General features: G+C 37.0%; 1 protein-coding gene across 1 annotated transcript in view; it reads right to left on the minus strand.

Annotated features, from left to right (window-relative positions):
• Positions 1-18,528, minus strand: part of KIF16B (kinesin family member 16B) — a 128,268-nt gene that overhangs the window by 77,533 nt on the left and 32,207 nt on the right. Inside the window, exons 11-12 of the mRNA XM_063391547.1 lie at positions 17,461-17,526; positions 14,985-15,044 (exon numbers count right to left, since the gene is read on the minus strand). Coding sequence (XP_063247617.1) covers positions 14,985-15,044; positions 17,461-17,526 — 126 coding nt within the window. The remainder of the gene's footprint in view (positions 1-14,984; positions 15,045-17,460; positions 17,527-18,528) is intronic.

Consider the following 18,528-nt stretch of genomic DNA (forward strand, 5'->3'; position numbering starts at 1 on the left):
ATAAACTATCAGGAGGACATGAAAAATGTCTATCAAAAATGCTGCCAAAAGGGATTATGTGACACAGAAGTGACCTTGAATTTAACATGTACAATACATCCTTTGCTAATGAAAACAAGGTGACAGCTGTATTAAGACCAACAAGAGCACTGGTAAACAAAAGCTACTTGTAGAAACCAGGACAAACTTTGATATTACTTTACCAGAAGCAATCTACAGCATTAAACTTTTAAATATGTTATTTTATTAATAGAGAAAACTTAGATTTACTGTGTAAAGCAGTTTATACTTAGACAAAACTACAGAGATTTAAACATAAAACCATATATAACCAAATTCTCTCCCAGGCATATTTCAATTAAGAGTATTAATGACTGTTTAAATTCAGCTAATCAATTTAGGTCTTAAGAGACTAGTAACTTTAAAGGGAAATGGCCAAAAGAAAATTCCTCAGGAGGAAACCCTCTCAAATTTCCCTGGGCTAGGGATACAGTAGGATACATTTTCCATGGGTTAATAGAATCTTAGCTTTAAAATCCTCCTTGGCCTTTCTGTTATGTTCCCTATATATGACTGTAACTCTGGAGCTCATCAAGGTCAATCAGACCATGGTCTCCTTCCTTCCACAAGTCCACGCTGGATTTTGCAGCCACCTCTCCACTGACTGAAACCAGAGAAAGAAATAAGAAGAGACAGCAAAGTGATCACATAATTAAAGACTGTTAATAGAGGCAAATGGCAGGAAGGCTACTGTAAACAGCTGGGCATTTCACACATCCACATTTCAGCTGCTGAAAAGTGTGACTTCATACCCACCACATTATCAGTTGCACCTCTCAATGGAAAAAGCTTTCCTTGCAAAGTTGGGATATGCAGCCAAAAAGACAAATGCATCTGTGCTGTTTAATAAGGGCCAATTAACAACTCAAATGAACACCAAGAAATCTGAAACTATGCTTCTTTTCTTTTCTTTCACACAGATAATTCTTGGTTATGTTACAGTCTAGCTGAGTATAAGATTTACTGTTTTCCCCAAAATTCAGAGTATCCCTGCAGCACAAAACCAGTAAATTAACAAATTTTGCACATCAATTGACATATCAATATTTCAAAGTCTGGTTTTCTCAGTTCTCATCAAAAAGCTGTCACTACAGAAGCTGCAGAAACAAAAATAACAAGCAGATCCCACTGGGGGAAAAAAACCAAACAGAAAAACCACACACACAAACCACAAACAAACTATGGACATGCCATTCCTTCATGCAAAAGATAACGGAGTATCCTGACTGGTTTTCTGTAAGCTTCTAGATAGCTTATCTTATTCCTTAGAGCAATCAAACTTTATATGATGCCTGAAAGACAGAATTTTGAATTGTTTCCCTTGACCAGAAATTCTTCTTGAAAACAAACATCTCCACCTTCAACTGGAAAAAACCAAGACAGACAAATCATTGCTTTTTGAAAGATTCATTCTTTTCATGGGTCACATCAGCAGCTTTTTTTGCCCACTATCACAGAAGCATTTGGGTGAAATGGACCCTCACAGGACACCTTCAGCTAGCCCAGGTTGCTCAGAGCCCCATCCATCACCCTGTCAAACCCTTGTGCTGACCATGCCATTATCCAGTTGAAACTACAAGTCTGACACTATGGCCTGTGCTCAGGAATGCAAATTATGGAGGATGCTAAGAAACTTCCACAGGCAGGTAATAAACCAATTTCACTCCTTATAGCATCAACCTGCTTCTTTAGATAATCAAAGTCTGAGCACCTTTGGATTGCTACAAAGAAGCTGAAATGCTGTTCTTGATGTTTTGAAACATAACCCACCTCAGTTTTGTTTCCTTATGCTCTGTGAACACAGCAACAAAATAAGAACAACAAGGGGCAACAAAAAACAGTTGAAAACAAAAATAAACTTGGGACCTTTGACAATCAAGGTTAACAGCAGTGTCTGTTCAGAAAAATACTTTTTAACACACATGTACCATAGAGAAAATCTGATAATTGAACTAAACACATTCAGAACAAATCCTTCAGCAATAGTTTGTCCAGATGTTGCAAATAGGGTTTTGAAAGAAATGAAATGTGAATATTTAACAAAAAGTTTTAAAGAAGTCAACATTTTGAAGATGATTAAGTCCTTGTCTGGTGTGTTGTTGATTAATTAGTCCTAATTATGTTTTCTATATTTACATAAGGGCAAAAACTCCAGAAAACAAATGCTGATATTCATGGATGAACTACTACTGGGCCAGAAGCTGCCTGAAACCACAAGTCTTTTGCTGAAAAAGCTCCTGCAAAACAATGACACTTCTTTCACAGTGAAGGAATTTGTGCTTGGGAAAAAAAAAATAAGTGCCCCACAGAATTCTTTCTAAACCCTGTGTTTTTAAGATGTTCATACAGCCAAATCCACTTCAAAACAAATGGGAATTAGACACTTAAACTATCTTCAAGCACTAACTGACACCTCAGTACCTGAAACAGGGATAACCTGAAACTCCAGCCCATTAGCCTCCAACAAACAGAACTGAATCTGCACTCTCTTTAACAAGACTCTTATTGGATGAGTCAATCACTGCTGACAAGAAACTTTTGTCCTTCTGGGAAGACTGTAGTGCAAAGAGAAGGATATTAAGTTAGATTAGATTGTCAGGGTTCAGTATACTCTATACTATGTCTCAGTAACATTTTCATACTCAGAAGGAAAAAATTCTGTATAATAAAGCAATCTTTCTATGGATCAACTGGAAAAACCTAAAAGAGTCAGAAAAATTATCTAGAAACAACAGATATGTTCAGAGTGTTACAAAATGTGGAATGTGTAGAATTTTTTAAAGAAAGTATGTTCTTTAATGTTTAATCTTTGTTACACTTTCAAGCCTGATCAACAAGAAGGGAGATTTAACCCATAAATCAGAGAGCAGCAAACAAGCTCTAAGTGATGTCCCAGTGTTAGAAAAACAAAGTTCTCATTGGTAAAATTGCCTAGTTAAGGTTTAGGGCTGGACATGCTTCAGTGATCCCAGACCTAGGGAGATATTAACAAACCTTGGGAAAAAGGATGTACCACTTACAGCGGGCCCAGAGAATGCAGAATTTATGGGTCTCAAGGACATATAGCAGAAATTCCAAGAAAAGAAAAAAACTAACAAACCCAACTCTCCAATTGTGCTGAAATCAGCTTCGACTGGGTAGAAGATTATTTTGGTAGGGGCAGATCACAACCACCAACCTCAGGAATCCATAGACCAAAAGAAGAGAAAGCCTGAGCATGCAGACTAATTCACATGGGAAGCGAGAGAACCATTAACCAATAGAAGAGGGAACACCAATTAGTAAGAGAACAAGGTGACTTGTAGCCAATGCACACAAATTCCTTTGTTTGTTAAAAAGTACAAATAGTAATAACAGCTGGTGTGCTTGCTTTGTGGAATACCACTGGGCACCCAGGGCAGTTCAGCTCTGAAATAAATCTTCAATGTCTCTCTGGAGTGTGTAGTTATTGCTTTGTTGCACACCAGGTAACACATCTGATTTTTGTGGACAAGAGCTTTTCACACTTGCATGGAGGGGTTAAACTACTAAAGGCCAAAGAGATGGAACAGACCCATTCTTTACTTTTGAATGCTGCATTGCCATCCAGAAGACAGACAGACACTCCATCAGTAGTCTTCCAGACAACCAGCATACACACAGTAACCTCCCAGTATAAGAAAATACTGGAAATGGATGTCAAAAAATACTAGAAATGCCAGCATTAGGGAAGTTATTGATAAGAAGGTTGAAAAGGGATAAAAGATTTTTCTATGCATTATATTGCTCAAAGAACTAAAGGAGGAACAAGGAAATCTCACTTCAAAGTATGAAAAACATTTACTGTATGGACAAGAGGAACAAGAGGTAGGAGAGGAATAAAAAAATATTTCAAAAGATGGAAATCTGGTTTGGGCTTACTAGTAACATTTCCTTAAAAGGTTAAGGAATAAGCACAGCTGAGTATTTAGTTTGCTAAGTTTTGGTTACATGAAAACCCTCCTGCTACATGAACACCCTTCTTGTTCTATAGGCTGCCTCCCTTAGAAACACTTATCATAAACAGATTAGACAAGACAAAACAGCTGAAAAAAATTTGAATGTATCTAATTGTGACTGACAAGACAATTCCAAGGTTTAAAAAAAAAGTGTTCCAAGCAAACAGCTCTGAAATGTCTGAGATTCTCATTGAAGTGACAGCCTACACATTAAAGTAGGAAAAGCTCTTTTGCTCTGTATTGTACCAGCGAAACTGTTCCTCTTCTTAGTGGGTGTCTGTTTTTAAACTTTTTTTTATAAAGTTGCATGTACAATATCAAATTTCTATCCTATGTTTTATTTCAATTTGACACAGCATGGCTTCTGGAATAACAAATTTTGAATCACTAGCCTCAAAAGTAGTACATGCTATTTAGGAGGCAATGCAAAGAGAGGAGGAGATATGGAACACACCATCAGAGGAAGTGTGTGCTTTATAATTTGTGCACATGCCAAAGTTACATTTGGGACTATCCTGGGACTTCAATACAACAGTTCTGAAAATTAAAAATAATGCTCTTCCTTTATAGGCAATAAAATAATTATCTATATGGCCATCAGTTATGATAGGGGATATTGATTTGCTTATGCATATAGATGTTGGACAAGGCACAAACTTTTCCTATGTCTTCTCCTAGATAATGGAACAAAGAATTAACACTACACTGTTAGGTGTACTGGTTTCAGCACATTTAAACAAAAAGTTTAGTAGAACTAGACACTTCATTCTTCTGAGATGAAGAAACTTCTACTATCCAAAACCACAAAGGAAACCACCACTGCAAAAACTTCCTAAGCAGTTTTTCCCCCCTTTCCCAGAGCATTAGATCGTAGCACCCTCATCAAGCAAGAAAAGCCAATTAAAGAGGCAGCAAAAAGCAAGATCAGAAAACTGCAGTTTTGTTGTGAGCAGCTTACTGTGAAAATGCAGGTGCTCCTGCAACAGCCCAGAGAGGCATCAATACCTCTCTGCAATGAACACCAGTCAAAAAGGCAGAATGTAAAACTGCCTAAATGAGCAACTGCTGAAACAGTGAAGCTAAAATGATGGAAAATTCATGATGCAATTGCTGTAAAGGGTAAGGAAATTACAGGAGCAGTTCTTAAGTCTCATGAGGTCAGCTTACCTTTTTCATTTTTCATTATTTCTCTTTCCCTCTTGGAATAGATTGTCATGAGCTCACTGCTGACCTACAGCTGGCTGCCAATACACAGAAACCCCACTATTGTGGTGGCATCCCAAAGCACCTCTACATTTCACGTGCTGCTAGGATTTCCATCAGAAGCTTTGGTGTATTCAAAGTTATTTTTCAGGAAATTTGGCCTTCATTCCTGGAATTCCAATGGCCAACTTAAGCTGAAATGCCTGCTCCTTGACACTTCAGACTTTGTACAGACAGAACTACTTCTGATAGCTGAGAAAAATCCCCTGAAGAGAGCTGCAGGATTTAGCTAATTGTAAGCAGAGGTTCCCATTTTGGCTTTCTGGACTGTAAAATCTTGTGGCTTATAAAACTAAACCATCAAAGCTGCTATTTCCATGCTGGAGCATCTGCTGCAGGCTGGTTCCAGTCCCCACTAACCTGGTCGAAGGGAAGACTATCCTTCTGTTTCAAGAAGCAAGGCATCCAGAGCAAATCTGGTTTGTCCCAGATGGAGGAGGCCTCAGAGTCTCCTATATGTGAACACACTGAGCACAGTAGCCTCAAAGGGCAAAGAAGTCCACATACAGCAACACCCACACTCAGGGCAGAGAACAAGACTTCTCTTGCCTTTACTGATGCTACCTCCCAGCTAGGACACTGCAACTCCACCCTCAGTATTCTTCATGCTGATAGCAAATCAGGGGAAAAGGCCTGGCTGGAAGACTGAAACAGGCTATTTTTATTCATCTCTTCTTCCAGATGCATTACAAAACAGCCTTTAATTACATGCTAACATATTTTCTACAGGTCCTGTAAATAATTTATTTCACAGACTTCATTCTGGGAATGAATCAAGAAGGCAGGAGACTATTAGCTACAGGACTCCTATCTCATTTGTTGCTAAAGCTATATGATAAATGAGTCAGGGAATTATAGAAAGGAAAAAAAATAGGCTCATAGCAAATACATTTATTAATTTTAAAAGGCATTTTGGGGTTTGTATGTTTCTAGGGAAATGGAAGAATCAAGTGTTTGACTTACCTAGAGTTCTGTTTGCTATTTACCTGGATACTCATCTCTACTTCCATAGAGATTAATCTAAAGTAAGAGATTGCTTTAAATCTGTGAATTTCTTCCTCTGGATCAACATGTAACCCATGCTATTGAATGAAATTGGAGGAGGAAGAAGTTCTATGCATACTAGCAAGCAACAACCACCAAGGAGACAAAACAGACTTCAGGACTAGCAACACAACAGCAAAGACTTTTGCAGAGGAATATGCATAGTTAGATGCACGTTCCTGACTGGCTGCAACAGCCACAGCCTGTGCTGCCACCTGGGTTTTACACTGTGAATCAAGGCTAATGCCCAGCTGACACTGAAGATGCAACGTCAGGGGCACAACAGCACCATGCTCTCAAAGGTATCCGAATCACACAGCAATAAACTCCTAAATATTCTGCTAAAAACTCCAGCAGAATAAAATGGTTCCCGCATTTCATATCACATTGTCACTAGACAGCTCATTTGTGAGGCAGATATACATTTGGGTTTCATCTAAACCATGGATCTTTGAATGCTTCTTTCCCACCCCATTGCCAAATCCAAAGCGAAATTTACATTTTGTCTCTCTCAATACTTCTCTGCTGATCCTTTGGGAGAAACAGTTGTTAGGATATATTTCTTCTTGTTTCAGGAACTTCCACTGATTTCAATTCAGACCACCTTCCTGGCGCAAGATAATTAATAGGGAAGCAGAACAAATGCCCAGGAGGAATTGTTGAACAAGTGGCATCTGAGCTGTAGAAATAATTTCAAAAGCAACCCCTTCTGTCTGACTCCCTTTCATTTGGAAACTGCTTACAAGCTCTAGTGATGCATTCAAGCTAAGCATGGCCTGAATAATCCACAAATGCAGGGTGCCACTTGGAAGGAGGAGGGCAGTGAAATATTTGGCAGTATGGCTGTTCCTAGACACTGGAGGGCCTCTTTTGAAATGCACGGCCTTATCAACCAAACTACTCAACCCTGGCTTCATCAATGGTTGGTGAGCTCAGAAACACTAGTCCCCAGTTGTGCTTCTCTTATGGCCCAGCTGGTTTCAAGCGGAAAAAACAGTTTAAAACTGAAATTAAAAACAATCAGTAGTATTAGGCATTTCCTGATCACAACTTTCTAGCAGAAAATGAAAGTTAAAAGTGGTCAGTCCAACACAAAGGCATCACAATCAGCTATTGCATCTGCAAGCGAAAAAGGAGATTTCTTAATCAGATGAACACAGGTGGCAGAAAGACTTGAAAGCAGACAATTATTCCTTTTGAAATCTACTTCTGACTGCTGCACTCAGCATTCCTCAAGTGGCTGGAGCCCTTTCAATATCAATTCCATTAGGAAAAGAGCTACAGTAGATGAGTAGAACCAGTTCCCAATTCAGTACTCTTTTCATGCTCTAACAACAGCAAGACAAGGCTGAGATGGACAAAGCACTGAAAAAAATAATTGCTGAGTGAAGAGCAATGAGAGCTGCTCCTCTGAAGAAAAAGCAATTTGTATCTCTGGACAAGCACATAACCCCTTAAAAAGTTTCTGTCTGTTTGTTTTTATAGAAAATTCTCTCCATTCCCTTTTCTTCCTTCTCAGTTTGCATTAACCTAGGTATACTTACCAGACTGAAAAAAGAGGATTATCAGGTAAAGTAATAATCATCACTTAATAATGGCATCTCTTCAGTCATATGGTATGAAAAAACAATGTCTCTAAGGTAAAACAAATCATATTTGGATAATATCTGTCCCAACTCAAACTCCAAAGGAGAAATCATCTCACCAGAATAGATGGTATTATAAACTACAACCACTTCTAGTGACTGATACACTTGGGAAATAAATACATAATGCACAAGGCCAGGTATAAGAAAACAAATTCTAATAAAACTGAGAGCTCAACTTGATATTACTTGTCACTGCTCAGGAGACAGGAGCTGTGGGTAAATAATGCAAAAGGACCAAAACCAGTAAACATTCCCTCGTTATCAGACAACTTTCTTAAAAAAGATGGAAAAAACCTGAACAAACTTATTAAATTTTCATGTACTGAAACTCAATTACAAGTCTACAGAAGTGATTCATCAAGAGAAAAAAACGTTAAAAGAAGCAGTTATAAATAGGAACTGCATATCATTGCCACTGGTGGTCCAACAGCAATATCCAATGCAAGTAATTAGCACAAGTGGCCTGGTGCAAGACCTTCATGTCCAAAAGCCTGTTTGCCTTCTCAACTGTATTATCTGACACAATAAAAGATACTGCCTCTCTCAGAAACTGATCTTTTACACCCCTAAAATGTCAAGGATCAAAATTTAAGAAAATAAATATATTTTAAAAGCTTTAGCTAAATTTGTCAAACATTCTAGATATACTGTCAGTTGAAAAAGAGGGTTGAAAAACGCACTGAAAAGTAACTGCAATTAATCTTAATGTACATAATCACTTTGCAGTGTATTACGACTGGATTGTTGCTCAGAAGTGCTTTTGTCAGAACAGTTACTCAGGTTCCTCAGGACTTGCTCCTAAAGAAATGTTTTGGCATTCTCATAAACTTATTTTAATGGATGTGAACAGCAATGAAATTCAGATATTGCAAATAATTTTCCCTTAAAATATCTGAATTAAATCCAAATTAAGCATGCAGAAGAACCTGATTATTGTGTCTGCAGTGACATCTAGTGCAAGAAATCAAAACTGCAGTTAAACAGGCTTTTAGAGAAAAAATGCTATTTTCATTTATTGAGTGATTACTGACCAACATAAACAATAATTAACATCAGCCCTCTCAAAACTTTCATAATATCTTTTCTTCTGCACAGCAATCAAGGCAGCTGAAGGCAATTCTATTAAACATAATATGTTAATAAGAGACTACTTAATGTGAATGTGCATTTTTCTTTCCCATACAAATTCAGTTTGATAAATGAATATATATTACAAAATTGCCGGAGGACAAACCACTGCTGAGAAAGCCAACATGCCCAGGAACAGAGTTGCTACTCTATTTATTCTATGAACTTTTCTAAAAGAAAACAAATTCAGCTGCAACATCTCACCTAAATTCTTTCTGCCAGCTTCGTAGCTGTGCAATCCAGTGTTAATTTTGCAGAGATTTTTAAACCTCTTAAAAATTCAAGCAGACGACGTAACTTTTAGAAAGGAAACAAAAACTGGAAGCACGCAACAAGAGTTTTCTAATACAAATAGATGATTAAATGTTCTAGAATATCAAATAAGATTTGTTCAAGTCGAACTACAGATGTAATTCTCCCTTCAGAAATAGATAGATATGCTTCAAACACAGGCAACAACAGACATGATAACCAAAAAGCAACACCAAAATGTCTAACTAAGAAGTTGACAAAGATGATTTACTTACTGAAATATGAAAAAACCTTAGAAACAATTCCTGCCAAACATACAAATAAACACATATGCTAAAGCTGCAATTGGTTTAAATACAGGACCATGTAGATATTGTTTTACATACAGTCTTGTAACTCCATTTTTTCATTTGACCTGTAAATAGAACCAATTTTAGAACCTGTTCTCCACAGGGATGTGAGCAGAGGTCTTTAAAATTCACATGCACTTCTAAAGGGCAAGGATTAAAGCCTATTTACTTTTTAGAAGTTCTACCGTTTGTTTTTCAGGAGCCCAAGAGCTTGTACAACTCCTCTACCCTGCTGCCATCAAAAGTGGAAGTAGACAGGAGAATTTTGGGTGAAAGCAGAAGGTGCTAATTGAGAGCACTTCTCACCTGAGGACTGAGCTTGTTAAAGCAATGACATGAAAGACGGAAGAAAACAAATGCTCATCAAAGGGCAGCATCCTGGGGTAGAACACAACACAAGTGAGAAGAGGAAAAGCAGAGAAGTGGGTCACGGTTAATAGGTACTACCAGAAAGGCATAAAACACCAAAATAAATAGTGATTATGCCCAGCGTTACAGGCAGAAGAACCGAGAAAACAGTGTTTAAATACCATTCAGCAACTGGGATTTAAAGATTATCTGGAAATGCCAATAAATGTAGACAAATGGAGCATTTATACAGAACACAACAAGTTGCTCTTGAGCGAGTTCATTATGGCCTGCAAGCCACCATGGAAAGCAAATTGTTAAAATAAAATGTATTTGCTTGTGCTACCCTAATCTACATCTTGTAATGAGCAACACAACTGCTCTGAGATTTTGTCTCCCAGTGTCTTTGCTGCAAATAGCCAAGATGACTAAAGAAAGAAATTTTCCCTGCTTATTTGAGTATGTCCTCCAAAATACTTGTTTGGTATTAGTCTGTATTTATTCATCATGGTAAGTCGAGGGTATTTCATTTCCCCCAAAAAGAGGCACGATATAAACAAACAGTAGATGTTAATGCTTGGAGATAAACAGTTTTGATACAGTTTTCTTCCTCATGTAGGAATAACCATTGTTAAGGCATAAATATGCACTATTAAGCAGTAGTCAATCAAACAGCGCAAAAAAGAAGAAGAAGAATCAAATAAATCATAAATAAACAGTGCCCAGTAACGTCACTGCACACCATGTGGTCAAGTGCTGCAGCAGAATTGGTATTATTGATGCAAGTGAGGTGGTGTCACTGGATCCAACAGGGCAAAGCCAGCTGAAGGAGTGACCAGTTAAACTATTGATCACAAGGATTAGACACACACACAAAAACCCCTGGCCTTTAACAGACTCTGAAGATAAAGCTCTCCACATCCTTTGACATCAGCTGACCATCAACACAAAGCTAATGACAGGATTGGAATCAAACAACAGGATAAGCAAATAAAAGGGAGCTTAAATAAAAGGGAACGTTAAATCTACTTCAAACTAAAAATAACAGAAAAAAGCATTTAAATACATATGACACATTAAAAAGGCAACAGCTCAAAGTCATGCCAATTTCTACACAAACAGAAAAAAGGGAAAGATATTTGAAAGAAAGTTGTGAAGAAAAACCAGCAGAGAATTATATAAAGGAGTGCACATTTTAAAAAGATTAATCTAAAAGCTGGTAAAGGTTAGAGAAAAAAATTGAAACATGCACAAAGAATGACAAAAAATCGTGACACTAAAAGAAAAAATTCTCTAGGAGAATGACAACACATGCAGTCTAATAAAGCAGCCACATCAAAAGAAGTTTTGTACCAATTAAGGCCTCAAGGCAAGAGAAAAATCCAAAGTTGGATAGGTTATCCTAACATCTTAGACCCCACAATTGATCTTTAGCAGAACAGCACAAAAAGAACCAAACTAAGGAAAAGAGCAAACAGGATTTCTTCCCTCCTCCTCTTCTTTTTGGGAATGTTTATGAAAGAACATTAAGAGAAGGCAAAAAAAACTTCACACAAAGATCCAGTGAGCTGGAGATGAAAGCTAAATGCTCCAGTTAAGTGCTGAGGTTGCAAGACATCTCAAGACAGAGAAGCAATGTAAAGCAACACTGTTCTGCGAGGTGCAATCCTTTGGTGATGTTTAAAGAAATAACCCAGAGTCTGTGGGCTTAAAACTGAACACTATCACTTCAGGTTCTGATGGAGTATTTTACGCAATGGTGAAGCATCATCCACATACTTATTAAATTTCTTAAGCATTAAAATATCCTGGCTTTTATTAAAAACAAGAACAGGTAACAGATTGTAGTACTAAGTAAGGTTAGAGAAGATCATGGATGAAAACAAACATCACTACTAGAAACAACACTTGGCACTTCAGGCAGATCAACAACACCAAGAACCTGCCATGCTACACAAGAAAGAACCCTTCACACACAATCAGCACAAATTTAAAACCTGATACATGCAGTGTCCTAAGCTTTGAATATAGAAAAGAAGATATATAAGACGAAGTTATGAGAAGAAGATACATGAGGTGATTAGGGCTCTAGGCATGAGCTGACATTAACCCAGAGGAAGCCAGCCAGTCACCCTCCGAAAGGATTCTTCCAAAGGCCCAGAGGAAAGAGAGCACACTGTCAGTGCTGCCATCCCCAGCACAACACGTCTCATTGGTCATCAACAGAATGCAAGACTATGCAAGATGTTCACAGCTGAGAGTGGCACTCAGCCACTGCACACTACCCCAAAGCCAAAACCAGCAACACCTGCAGATGGGAGAGTTCAACACACTCAGTGTAAAGATGGAAAAATGGAACTTCAGGTTAACTACACAAATGCCAAAGGGGATAAAAATTACCAACAGAAATAAGGAACAATACTGGGATGCAATGTCAGCTGCACATACGGCACAGTGCTGACTAGAATAATCGAATTTTAAGCTGCCAAATGCTTTTTATCAAAAACTTGTCTTCACATGGTATTTTCTGTTCTGTGGCATTTTCTAGCTGGATGGTATTTCCCATTCTCTATGAATTATTTTCAAGGTATCATTTAGATGCTGCTGCTCTAATTTTAAACAAGGTTCAAAATAACTAACAAGGATGAAAAAATTTCAGGAACATCTTCCCTTCAAAACAGCGTTTCTTTGTCAGGCATCTTTGCCTGATGAAAGCAGAGTATTCACTGAAAGCCAGGTACCTTTTTCCAGCAGTATCTGTTGATCTAGTGGAAGACACCACCATGCCCTGTGATTCTGACTTGTATTTCACAAGGCTTATGCAAAATCCTTTCAATTATTTTGGATTTAAACATTAACAGGTTTTCCCATCAGCTTATGAGAACAATTCAAAATCATGTGAACTTTAATATTTAGAACTTAGTATAAAAAAGCATAATTACAACAAAAAATACAATGAAGTAGGCAATCCTATTCAGCTACCAACAAGTGCACTGGGATCTCGCAGACATATGCCTAAAAGATTTGGAGCAAAAAGTGTTAGAAACTGAAAAGCAAATGGGTTTTAATTCTCCAAGCCTGCTGCAGGGCAGGAATTGGAAAGCATCAACTACCTCAAGATAGCAAAGCCAGGGGGAGGCAAGGGAAAGAAGGATTTAAATTTAATACAAACATGAAGTTCTAAGTACTTTAATGAAGAATGTCCTGAAAGTTACTGAATTACGGCATGGGGGAAGTGGCAGGTGTGGTGGCTTCAGTGATGTGGAAATACAAAGACAGTCTCACTTCTCAGAGTGCCAAGACAATCTGTTTTTACAAATTACAATGTGTACAGTGTTTGTGTGCAAGGGAGGGACGTAAATGACAAAACAAGAACCCCAGGGAATGACAGAGAATCCATAACAAAAACACCACTGCTCTGAAGTTTAAAATCTGCTTTCCAGTGACTCAGCCTGGCAAATTTCCAAAAAGCCCCTTTCCATTCATACGCTTCAGTGATTTCACAAATCATTAAATAAAAAGTGAATAAAAATATGGATTCTTTCAGTGAAATGGTGTAAAAACAGTACAACTAAGAAACCTTTTGCAGATTTTCAGGGGGTTGGCACAAACAAAGTTTAATCAACTGCCTTTATCCCAAAAGTGGAATATAAGCTATATTCATACACTCAAATATCATCCCACAAAAGTGCAGTTCATACAGAACCTGCAAGAATTATGGTAAAAAAGCTCAGTATTAGAAAATCAGAAATTACTGCTTCTCTGTTTAAGTCCTTTAGATTCAAGTATTTAACAAATGCAGCTTTTCCTTGATTATGTGTATTGTTCACTTAACACCTCCTCAGATTCTATAATTTCTGTGCACGGATCAGTGCATTTGCAACATAGAGCTTTCAAAACTTCCCAAATGCAGCAGAATGTTCACTTCCACAATTGACCAAAACTCACAAATGCTGCATGTGACACTGGACTTCTCAATCCACACATGAATAAAGAAAGAATTAACAAAGTTCTGTGTATGTATAGATGCTTCAAAATGACAAAAGTTATAGCCAAAACATGTCTGAAAATGAAAAAAAATCCCAGTTCAGTATCTTGATAGGCATTAAACAGTCCATTCTGACATGCCAACTGCTGAGTACTTACCAACCTAGATCCATTCTCTCTGCTATTTGTGCTTTGTTTTTATGTTTAAGCACAGACTCATTCAACTCATGAGCAAGTCAGATAAAGGACAGTGGTGGACATGAAGAAAAAAGTTTAAGAAATCAAAAAGTGATACAAGAAAAATCAAGTTTGAGATCAGTGATACATCTAAATGCTTGCTTGAATTGCACCACAAACAAGTTGTGTTCAGCAAATGATGAAAGCTTAAGCTTTGTTTTTGAAATTTTTATTTAATGGAACAGTTAAAACATTTGGCAACAAAAATATTCGTTAACATGTTTTAAAAAAATGTGGGAATTATTCCTCTGTGTGTGTGCATACAAAATGCATGTGTGTGCTTGTACAAATGCACAGAATCATCAAGGAGCCCATTAGAATCTAACCTCAGACTGCCACATTAATCATGCACCAAATACCAATATAAAATCTCACCAGGACAAGGGAAAATCCATACCCAATGTAAGATAAGAAGTGACTATTCACAGGTCTTGTTGATACCACACAAACACCAAGGATATGGGGGATGCATTTGTTGTGGCCCAGGCTTTATGCATTTGTAACTCAATAAAACCATTCAGCAATTTAAAGATTTGTTAGAGAGAAGCTGATTTGCACTGTAGGGTCACTATAGTGAATAACAGAAAACATTGAGTGAAAGAAGATTACTTAGAAAAATAAATTTTTTTCAAGGAAAAATACTAAGGCTAGGTCAAAGGCCAAGAGGAAAATTGATTTATTTGCCTTACTTTCAGAATATCTTGAGTTTCATTCCACTTGTTAGTCCACTCTTTGGTCAGTTCTTGTACCTATGGAAAAAAAACAAATATTGAAGATAATCACATCTGCATTCTCAAAGAAGTTCTAAGTATTTGTGTAATTCTTTGTGAACTTTAATACTTAAGCATTTAGAACAGCACTGATGCTCCTGCACTAAGTTGCTACACCTACAATACTTCTCTCTCAAAACACAAAATTCTTATTTACACTATAAGATGAAATGAAAGTCTTGGATAATTACTTCAAATAACTGTCTACCTTCTAATGGCCTCATAAAGTGCTTCAACCCTGCAAAGTCCACTGCCACAGACTGATCCCTAAGCTGTACCAGGACAGCTCCTTTCCCATGGTTACAGGTTAAGGCAAAAATCCCCTCCTGAGGGAGAGGCAGAGCAGCAGCCTCCAGGTCTCCCCTGTCACCTTCAGCACTTCATTGTCATCAGCACAGAGGTGAGAAGATGCTTGCAAAGGCATCACAGACAGGGAGAGCACTGGGTATTGAATCATTTAGCTTAGAAAACACCTTAAGATTATCAAGTCCAACTGTTAACCCAGCACTGCCAAGCCACTATTGAACCACATCTTTCTGAAGTGCCACATTCATAGGTCTTTTAAATATCTGTAGAGATGGTGAACCAATCACTGGGCAGCTTTTTCCAATGTTTGACAACCCTTTCCATTAAGACATTTTTCCTAATACTTTGGTCTTTGCAGGTCAGCTCCAAATTAATCCATGACAGCTACAGAAACTTCTCTCATCTCTACCTGCATCTCAAGATTTCAAAGACAAGTAAGCACACTTTTCAATGCATCACTATAATTCCTACTGCTGTTAATTGAAACATTAAAACAAAATAAATTTCAAAAGATTAAAGACAAACAATAAGAAAGTGTATCACAGCTCTATTCACCATACCAGAACAATTTGTATTGCTCAGAACATTTCGTTTTACTCTTAATTAAATTTTTTTAATGAAACATTTTTAAATTCAAGTACTCCAAATTATTCTTATATAAGGAAAATCAACTCATTAAAGAAACTCACCATATACTTGTCAGGCAATATAAATATGGTGATAAAGTCTTTAAATCTATATAAACAAATTAGTTATTGCACTCATTCAGTTATAAAAAAACTACAATCACTGCAATATCTACCAAGAATTTTCAGTAATTATGTCTATTATCATGAATAGTAATCACATAACCTTTTAATGAGGCTGACAAAGGTAATAAAATATGCTTGATATGCACCCCACACAGCAGGGCCAACACTTCTGAGCAGGGTAAGCAATGGTTACTGTCAGAACATGAATAACACATTCTAATTAGCCTATAGTCAGCAATTTATATTACTGAGCTACTCTTAGATAAAAGCTTTTTGTTTGTATTTAAAAATAAGACTAAGGATATCAATAAAACAGGATATTCAAAGCAGGACATTAATGTTCTAATTCTAAAGGTGCAAGCAGCACCACAATAAACCCTACCATTTAAACCAGCTAATGAGCCTCTTCTTTTAAAGGCATCATATCTACATTTGATTGCCATCTTCTGACAGTATTCAGAACTAAATACTTGCTGCCATGTGCTTGAATAATTCCAAATACTTCCCCTCTTGCCCCTTTTAAGTATGGCTTTTACTCTTTTTTTAAAAACGAATTTACAACAGCTTTCAAAGCAAGCTAATACACAGAAAAGAATTAACACATAATGATACAATAAAGAATGAAAGATTGTTAGCCAGAGAAATGATAGTACCATTATATCTAGATTTTTCTGGATGCTGTGAGTTATCCAAACTGTCTGGAAACTTTTTCCAGTCTCCACACTTGGCTGGATTATTAAACAACTTGGTGAGAAGCACATTGTGAAGTACATCTATATGTAAGACCCTCCTCCAAAAAGGTAGCTAATTAGACACTTACCATATTTGTACACACCAGATTTAAACACTGAAATCTTCTAAAAACCTACCCCACACCACAAGTTATAAATTACTTGAAAGCATAGAAGAGGTGCCCATTCTCCCCATAAATCTTTTGCTGTTTGTTCTACACACTGAATATTTTGTTACTGTGATTACCTGCTCCTCATTACTGTGATTTAGTGGCTTTTCCCTCTCTAGTCTATTGACAAACACTTTTTTAGTAAGGCAAGCTGGTCAGGGAACAAATCTGTTAATTTCATTTTCATAAACAGAACTGCTACATAAATATCAAAGACATATTTTGTTCTTAGTTACAATGTTATATTAGTAGGATAACAAAATTACTAATTCACACACCTTTTTTCTTTTTAAGCATCAATGCAATGCTGCTAGTGGCACAAACCTTAGTTGCACATTTTAAAAAATCCTGAAAATTACAAATATTCCTGCATCGAGACTACCCACCTTTCCTTTTCTTTTATGTTTATAAACTGCTTTATAAAATTATAACTCACCCTTGCTTCATTCTGCTGAAGCTTTTCTTCCATACTTAAAGCTGTCGGAGAATCCAAGAGTGCAATCTAAAATCATGAAAAGTAAACACCAATTCAAAAAGAAAACAGTCACAATTTCTGGGGGAGCCAAATGAAATGCAATTGTTCAACTCTTCTGAGTCTTTAGCATAAACTCCTTTGAACTTTATTATGTATCATTTTACCTTGAAATGCTGTAAACAGAATAATCAAAATCCTGTCAAAGCAGATATTTCAAATACAAATTGGTTTGAGAGTACTGTTTTCACTCGTTACATATGTAAGGTCACACACATGGAAACCACACATTTATGAAAGCTAATTCCTAATACAGCTTTCTTTACATTTCTAAAAAACATGAAAATTTATTATGTGTGAGTAATTATCCATTCTGCTTTATAATGTAGGTATGCTGCTTGATCCTTAATAACTATATATTAAGGTAACTGGTCTTAAAAGAGGAAAATTACTAAACAACACAAACACACAGGCAGTACTCATTGTATGTGACCTTCTAGCACCATATTTTGGTAATCAGCATCTTCAGCTCTACAGAAGCATTTGCAATACAGTGTTCTGGTGATACAAAGGAAAACCACTGAAGAGATTTATACTACTGTGCATACATAACACACCACCTGCTGTTTTACCAGCCATCACAAATTCAATTAACTTAAGTTTTTCTCCCTTGTCTCCCACACAGCCATCTACCACTTCCTACCACTGAATCAGATTTATTTTGCAATAATCACTATTTTACAACTTGAAAGTTGGTCAAAGCATTCAGACTTCAAGGGAGTCCAAGTTACATCTACTCTGCTAACTCTAAACCAAGCCATAATTTGAAAATAAATTAATTTTCCCCTCCTAAAGAATATGAAAAAAACACAAGTAATTCAACCCCATGAAGAGTTTTTATATTGTTTGTAACAACGCAGAGCTCTCTGCTCCAATCATCTACAATACCCATTTCTGCTTCCAACAGTGCTTCCCATCCCCTTTATCAGCAAATTTTTATAGCATGAAATCCAGCTGAAGTCTTCCCTTCTT

Source organism: Prinia subflava, chromosome 2 (genome assembly GCF_021018805.1).
Source record: "Prinia subflava isolate CZ2003 ecotype Zambia chromosome 2, Cam_Psub_1.2, whole genome shotgun sequence".
Lineage (NCBI taxonomy): Eukaryota > Metazoa > Chordata > Aves > Passeriformes > Cisticolidae > Prinia > Prinia subflava.